This window comes from Gymnodraco acuticeps, unplaced genomic scaffold, assembly GCF_902827175.1.
Source record: "Gymnodraco acuticeps unplaced genomic scaffold, fGymAcu1.1, whole genome shotgun sequence".
In the NCBI taxonomy this organism is placed as follows: Eukaryota; Metazoa; Chordata; class Actinopteri; order Perciformes; family Bathydraconidae; genus Gymnodraco; species Gymnodraco acuticeps.
The window spans coordinates 54,675-62,552 of NW_022991047.1; the positions used below are offsets into that span (position 1 = coordinate 54,675).

The following is a 7,878-nucleotide window of genomic DNA, read 5'->3' on the forward strand; positions in this document are numbered from 1 at the left end:
ATCCACGAGGTTCCTAACCGTTGCTTTATTAATCTTATTATTATTAGTTAGTTACCTACCTATGCTAAAATATGCATTGCATTATCTTTAGCGTGAAGACTAGACACTGAGAAATATTCCTGACAACTCTAAAAAATTTGAATATAGCCAAATCACAGATTTTGAGTGTAACGGGTATCCGTGCTTACCTGATATTTTGTATAGAGCTCTGTTTTTAGTTGTCAGAAAGTATTTCGAGGTGTCACCCCTGGACAGCTTCGTCCGCTGGCTGCTGATGTGACTCCCTCTGAACGCCCACTCGTAAACGTCTGGGTCACCACTTTGTTGGAGTTTTGAGGTTTTTATAACCCCACTCGGCTCCGCGTGTCGTTTTGACGAGTCCTGCTTAAAATCATAACAGGAAGGAAATCAGACAGAGAACACCCAGATACCAGTTTAAACAATCTGTTTTAATTATCAAAGGTAATAATGCAATGCACTATAATACATTACAATACCATATAATACAATATACTAAAATCATATTGTAATGTTTTAAGAAGTAGCCGGCCCACTTCTGCCCTGTTCGCGTGCTGCGGAGATCCTTCTGTCCTGACAACATGTGAAGAGAGGCCGAACTCAGGAATCGACAGAACATATACCAGAAGACAGAAGGAAGGGGTGAGGTCAGCTGGTCATCTTTTCAGGTCCTCTCATTGGCAGACGCAAAATATGCTTTGTCACAATGACCCAGCGCTGGCCAGCAGAAAACCAAACGGGCCCATTTTACAACAAAACACATCTTATCACCCAAGTCATGTGTTTCTTTATGAAAGCCATACTTGTTGGGAATATAACAGTCATTATCCCATGACATCCTCAGAACTAGCTCACCAACAACGCCTAACTGTCTTCATACCCCCCCAATCATCTCTGAACTTTTATTCACCCGAAGTAAGCTTACCCTTAGTCTAAAATGACCATTGTCTCTCTTAACTGTGTGACTAAATTCTCAAGGCCTGCAGGATGCGCATAATTAACTTAGAACTAATTTAGCCACTATATCTAATGGTTAACCAAGAAAAACACTCAAAAGGGTAATCTTTTCACTCAAAACAGAACTCACAAGTAATTCTGCATTTTACCCCTCAAAAATAGCCTAAAGCACCCTTTTGATGAAAAGGGTAAAAGTGAAAGAAAAAGACTATTGCGCTAATCTACTTTAAAGAAAAAGGGAACATTGTTTCAGGAATCTATAAAAAACCTCTCTATATTTAAGAGGAAAAATGTATTTTGTTCCTTCAACTATTAATACACAGGAATGTATATACCCACACATATATTTAGGGATAACATGATGCAATACACCTCTTATATATTGGTGAGATTAAAATGACTATACCAAAAATATGCTGCATCACATCTTCCGCATAATACTCTTCATAAACTTCCGCAGTGTGTGTGTGTGTGTGTGTGTGTGTGTGTGTGTGTGTGTGTGTGTGTGTGTGTGTGTGTGTGTGTGTGGAGAATCCTTAACAAGCCTCACCTGTGCTTTGTCGTTAAGTGGAATATAAAGCAGCTGCTGATGTCTCAGTTAATCGTCCAGTCCCCTTCATTTTAGACTTGTGTTTTTGTTGGAAGGTGTGCTGGACATTGCCAAGCTCTGATACTGACTGTATTCTTTTTGGTTTTACTGCTTACAAGCTGCAACATGCTGAGGCTTGGGAACATGTAAGTTACATTTCTTGTAGATTTATTTCTATGTGTGTACTTAATTGTCTCTAAATGATGTGTTTTATGTGTTCAAGTTTGTTATGGATGGCTGCAGCTATCATCTTGTGTCAAGCCAGGCCTAATGTGAAGCTAAATTCGCAGTCAAGTAAGCTTCAATTCTCATTAAGTCATTTTACACAGCATATTAAGTCGGTTTACATTCTCCTCACAAGCCTTTTCTTTTAACAGGCAGTGGGTTAAGGTCTGACTGTGCCGCAAATGTAATGAGACTGTCGTTGGACAAGGCTTTAGCAGTGGGAAACCAGCTTGAGGTGGAGGCTATCAGTAAGTATTAACTGCTAATAATGCAGCTGATTGGTTCATCACTGAGGAAAGGGGTCCCTGACAAAGCTTATTTTCTCCCCTCAGATGGCACCAAGCACATTTTGTTAACACCTAGCATGGCTGCTCAGTGTGGATACAGCATGGAGTCTGACCCGTGGGGTAACACCAGAATCTACACCTCCCTGATGGGCTGCTTTGTGGACAACAAGGTTTGTTTTGAGCTTAAGTGGTTTAACAGCATTCAATGTAATTTTTGCAAGTTTAGCTGTGCTAATTCTGTCAAGTGACTTAATTAATGGCTCAACAAACACATGGTTGCTCCCATTTTTGTGTTTCCCTGAATTTATTTGTAACCCCTTACCGTTAAAAGACCCAAAGTACATTTCCCTTTTTTGTTTGGTACATCCCTAAAATATTAGCACTGCTCCTCTCAAAACTGTATTCCTCAATTAATCTACTAGGTACTTTCTTGACTTGTTTGTTACATACACAAATATCCATTTAGACTTCAAATGTGTACCTGAAGGCAAGGATATTACATTTTCAATGACAAAGAAGCTGGAACCAAAGAATATTAGGCAGTTTCACTTAATTTAGTTTTTTTTATATTTATAGGATGATGCTACATTTAACGTTGGCTTGAGACTCAAGATGTATGGCGAGAATCCATCAGACGTGGTCAGTCATGATGTGTCTCAGACTTGCAGCTACACTCGCTGGGCCTCCAGGGAGATCCTCTGCGACAGGAACTACATGGAAGTAGGTCATCTTTACATTGATGAGTCCACCATCTTGTGTGTATGGAAACGAATGCTAAAACCACCATTTTCTGTTTTAGGTTTCGCACCACATGGCTAACCTTGATGCTGAAGCTAAGGGTCAGACTTGGGATGGTAAAGACGAGAAGCTCAACGCCAATCTTGAAGTATGTTGAATTAAACTGTTCAGATACTACAGTTTAATTCCTCCCTACACCAATGAGGATTTAATTATTATTTGTTCTTTCCTGTAGGCCTCTGGTGCATCACAAGGTATCTGGAAGATGACGTTTTACACCCCAGAACCAGTGGCCATGGTGTTGCAAGAGGCTGAACAAGCCGGCTACGCTGCCAAAACTACCTCTAGTCGCCTGGTTATGCGAAGCCCGTACAATACAGCAGAGACTTATTCAGAGGATGTAAGCCACACACTCCTATACAATGTTTCTTTCCTTTCCCTCGTCAATTATATTAAACCTCTCCTCTCTTTAGGTGGCTGGAGTCCCCATGGAAGTTTTCAGGGTGAGCGCCTACTACATGGCACCACAGGGTCTGAATGTAGTGAACTTGGCAGCTGCTTGTCCCAAAGGTGAGTCCTGAGCAACATATTGCTTTCACAGTAAGCTTAATTGTTGCACAGTTAACCTCAATAGCTCAATTTTGTCATTAACAGGTGGAGTCCTCTTCACCGAGGATATGATCTCTTGGCACGTACCTCGCCGTGTGACTCCTCTGTTGGACGGCAGAATTACAGTCTCAGAAATGCACATGGGAATCAACGGGCAGAGGCTTGATAGATCTCAGATGGCCGCACGGGGGTACACACTGAGCACCACAGACTTCCACATTGTCGTCGAGATCCCAGTGGGCTCGCCTGATGGTTACTACAAGGTTGGGGAAATCTCTAGATTAGAAATGCAAGAGTCACTATTGCATTTGCATGTTTTATTGAAATGTCATGAATTATTGCAGAGCCATGCCCCAGATTACCAGTACCACATCACCTACTTTGTGGAGCCCATGCTTGAGGTACTGTGGAGAGAAGATGACACCCAAGATGATACCAGATACAAGGTTTTGTTCCCCATCATGACCCCTCTGATGCCTCAATCTCCCCAAATCCAAGATGGTAAGTCACATTTTCTAGTAGGTATGAAAAAAATGACATTTGAACTCTGGCTTGCTCGGATATATCCTAAAGACTGCTAAACCCATTAAATAAAGTCTTCAGTTTTGGCAAAATGGTGTGTTTGGTTGGGATTTGAAGCCAAGTACAACATCTACTTTTGCTTACAAAGGGCACTATTTTGTTTTTTAAATAGCACTCAATCCAACTACTCAATTTTTCTCTATCAATGTTGAGGCTGGTTTAGAAGTTGTAAACCTGCCACTTTCTGTTCTTCAGACACTGTCCCAGAGACTCGGGTGTTCAGCGTTCTCTTGGGAACCTTCCTCCATGACGTTGAGCTGAGGAACATCACCTTCTCCACCGGGGTCCTCACTGTTGAGGAGAGCAATGCCAAAGGCTTCACAGTCCAGGAACACAGCTTGGCTAATGGCTCCAAGAGCTTCTCTCTTCAAGTGCCCTTTGATGCCGATGTTGTCTTAAAACATGTATGACATTATAGATTCAAAATATCACTTTGTACCAGCATATTTTCAGTGTTGCTGAGCTTTTATTTCATTTGTTGCAGAATCCTGAGCGCTTGGTTACATCCTACTTCCTCCCTCTGATCTTTGGGTTGATCGTCCTGCCTGAAGAAACTCCTTTTGCTCTCCCGGTCGACCTGCAGGCCTCTCTGCAGGATATTGGTGAGATCATATTGAATTTGCTTTTGACAATATCTTCATGCAAATTGTGTTTTCTAAAATTAAATAAAACATATATAAGAGTAAAAGCTACACAATCAAATGGATAATGCATGTTTTGCTGCTCTAGTGTTACCCATCATGGCTGGCACCTGTGACCAGAACCAGTTTTACATCAGCGTGAAGTTCGGGAGTCACGGCTCTAATTTCAAGGCTATCGTTGGACCTCGAGAACTGACGGCTGAGATGGCTGAAGACTACAATTTCTATGAGAACGGCACACACCTCAGCCTCATTCTGCCATACACTGCCAAGGACGCTGTTTTCGAGGTATGTCAAAACTACAAAATCCCACCATAGATCTTCTGCATTGGCTAACTTTACTTTATTTTCCACAGCTGCTCACTGCAGAATCAGTCAAATCCAGAATTGACCTGCTTCTGTTGGATCGTGCAAACGACTGGGTGCTTGCTGATCTCTATCTGGCTTGCTACTTCCCCTTAAAAGCAACAGGTAAGATGGAACATGTAAGTATATTTGCTGCTTTAATTGATGGATTTGTGTTTACACATTGCCTGCTTCTTCCTCCAGAGTGCCACCCCAATGGCACAATGACCGCTGTGGCTGTGAAGGTTGAATCGACTAGTAATCTGAAGCCAAGTCAGCTGACGCTAAAGGACCAGTCCTGCACACCACAGTTCAGCGACGATCGCGTTGCATATTTCTCCTTCAGTGTGGATACCTGTGGAACCACCAGAACGGTGAGTGTGAATCACATTTAAATATCAAAAGGGTTTTTTGTCAAATGTTAATGCATTTTTGTTGTTAAATAGTTCTTTGACGACTACATGATGTATGAAAATGAGATCCGCCTGTCTTACAACAACGCCAAAGGAGCAGCCAACACATCACCAGTTGATCCTGATTACAGGTAAAATATTTGATTCTGTATAATTGGAGATGAACACCTTCAATGTATGCATTTATATATATATTATTTTTTCCCCTAATAGGCAAACCATTTCCTGCTTCTATGTGGTCAATGAGACTCAGACTGTTGCCTTCAGCGCTAAACCAAGAACCTATGAGCCCGCTGCAGAGATCGGCACCGGGCAGCTGATGGTGCAGATGAGGCTTTCCCAAGGCATGGTGGAAATTTACAACATCTTGTTCATGCATACAAAACACTGTTTGCAGGTCTCCCTTGAAAAAGAGATCTATGATCTCAAGGGACCGATCTGATTAAATAAAGGTTTGAAATGAAACTGTAAATGTCCAGGCCTCCTGTCTCTAACGGGACTCTTCTCCTGCAGATCCATCCTACGAGCTCTTCTACCAAGCAGAGGATTATCCAGTGGTGAAATATCTGCAGCAGCCTCTGTATTTTGAGGTGGAGCTGATGCATTCTACCGACCCGCACTTGGAACTCATTGCTGAGAACTGTTGGGCAACCCTTTATGAAGATAGGACATCTCTGCCAAGCTGGGACATCATTGTGGACAGGTAATGTTGTGTAATACTAACTATAAACTACTATCATTTCATTTGTTTAACTGCTGCTTTATTAACTTTCGAATTCCTTCACTAGCTGTGAGAATCGCAATGACAGCTATGCAACAATTTTCCATCCCGTTGTGAGTGACTCCAGAGTTTTAATCCCGTCTCACATCAAGCGCTTCTCTGTAAAGATGTTCACTTTCACTAAAGATGACCAGGTTCTGAAAGACCAGGTAAGACTTGTAAATCCAAATCTGAAGTCTTTTAGCCACTGCTGCATGTAGCCATGTGTAATAAATTATCCTGTCCGTCCACAGATCTATGTCCACTGTGATGCAGTGATTTGTGACGCAAGCAGCCAGGCAGATGGTTCCTGCAGAGGCCAGTGTGTGCATCCTCCAGGTCAGAGCTACTCAAGACCTGCAGGTGTAAAAAAGGGTAAGTGACCGAGTCTGAACAAATGTAGTCGATCTGGATGTGCAGTTGGTAATCTTTACTTGTTTTGCAGAGCGAAGAAGCACCGACTCAACACGCCAAAGGCAGATCTCCTCTGGGGCAATTATTCTGGCTAACCTTTGAATATTTTCTACAAGCGTTTACATTTTGTCATTTGCACCTTATGTAATTTTGTTCATTGTTTTGTTTGGGACCAGGGGAACAGTTTTATCAATGAATGTACTGTACTGCCTTTTATATTAATGGATGACAGTAACGACTCGTGTATTTAAAAAAAAAAATGAAAAAATAAAGCCACATTTATTTATATAGTCGCTTTTATCAATGAATTGCATCTTCTGTGGTCAATTTTTTAAGGGACATATTAATAAAAGCAGGTTCTGTGTCAACCAGTACCCTCATAATTTCAAGAAAATGCAGAGACGCATCAACATATGTAGCAATGATATCCTATATAATAAACTACTAAAAATGATAAGTTGATTTAGGCGCTAAATAAAAGACGTTCTGAATTATTATTGCCCCGCCTACTTGAGACGCACTAAAACATGATTGGGCGTTTTTTTTGGCATGTTGTCACTTCCGCCTTTAGGGAACACAACAAACCTTAACAGAATTCACAGCCAATGGACCAAGACAACCCTCAAATACTTGAAAATGCTCACTCTGAGTTTAAAAACTAGAACTTCAAATGTGCAGAACAACTGTATACAAAGTTTATCTCCTTACAGTCCAGGTACTCTTTGTTCAATTTTTGGCGATGTCTGTACTAGTGTTGCAGCGTATTCTGCTACCCGTCAAATTCTGTGTCCCCGGTTAAAGCTAACGTCCATCGTGTTCTGTCATTTCATTACATGTATTGTTTTAGAGACTTTCAACGCTGTCATATTGCCACATGTATTGTAAAGCCAGTCATTTGGCCACTGCTTACAACAACTGCAGACAAAGTACCTCGGGGTGGATTTAGGTGAAGCGGTGGAGGACTTCTCTTTAGCGATACAGAGTGACAGCAGCTATGAGACCTTTCTACAACAGAGGACTCATCCACTATAGACTAGGTAAGGGTACAGAGACCCCTTTTAGTCCAAAGTTCACAGGAGATAGAGTTATCTGTTTTCAAGCATGACAGAGTAAAACAAATTCACTTCTGCTTTGCTTCAAAATAAATGTCAAATTAATTGTATATTTAGGTTGGATATTGGATTGATATTCACTTGTGTTTTATAGGTCTGCTTCACTAACTGTCGGAACCTCTTTTCTTGTGGATTTTAGTCAATTTTGTTTTTAGATTAATATAAAACTAACAAATAAAATGGTTTTT

The 7,878-nt window shown here is 41.2% G+C and overlaps 1 protein-coding gene across 1 annotated transcript; it reads left to right on the forward strand.

Annotated features, from left to right (window-relative positions):
• Positions 1 to 1,570: 1,570 nt before the first annotated feature.
• Positions 1,571 to 7,589, forward strand: LOC117559867. Its single transcript, XM_034236590.1, has 21 exons — positions 1,571 to 1,710; positions 1,788 to 1,858; positions 1,942 to 2,037; positions 2,122 to 2,246; positions 2,653 to 2,796; positions 2,876 to 2,962; positions 3,050 to 3,214; positions 3,288 to 3,384; positions 3,469 to 3,686; positions 3,768 to 3,924; positions 4,201 to 4,409; positions 4,490 to 4,607; positions 4,735 to 4,934; positions 5,003 to 5,117; positions 5,196 to 5,365; positions 5,438 to 5,535; positions 5,618 to 5,748; positions 5,918 to 6,107; positions 6,193 to 6,334; positions 6,419 to 6,539; positions 6,610 to 7,589. The coding sequence occupies exons 1-21, from the start codon at positions 1,691 to 1,693 to the stop codon at positions 6,678 to 6,680; spliced, it is 2,745 nt and encodes a 914-aa protein (XP_034092481.1). The 5' UTR covers positions 1,571 to 1,690; the 3' UTR covers positions 6,681 to 7,589.
• The last annotated feature ends 289 nt before the right edge of the window (positions 7,590 to 7,878 follow it).

Coding starts and splice junctions, on each gene's coding strand:
- LOC117559867 (XM_034236590.1), top strand. CDS start 1,691: ATGCTGAGGCTTGGGAACAT. Junction 4,608..4,734: donor GGCCTCTCTGCAGGATATTG/GTGAGATCATAT, acceptor TTGCTGCTCTAG/TGTTACCCATCATGGCTGGC. Junction 4,935..5,002: donor CCAAGGACGCTGTTTTCGAG/GTATGTCAAAAC, acceptor TATTTTCCACAG/CTGCTCACTGCAGAATCAGT.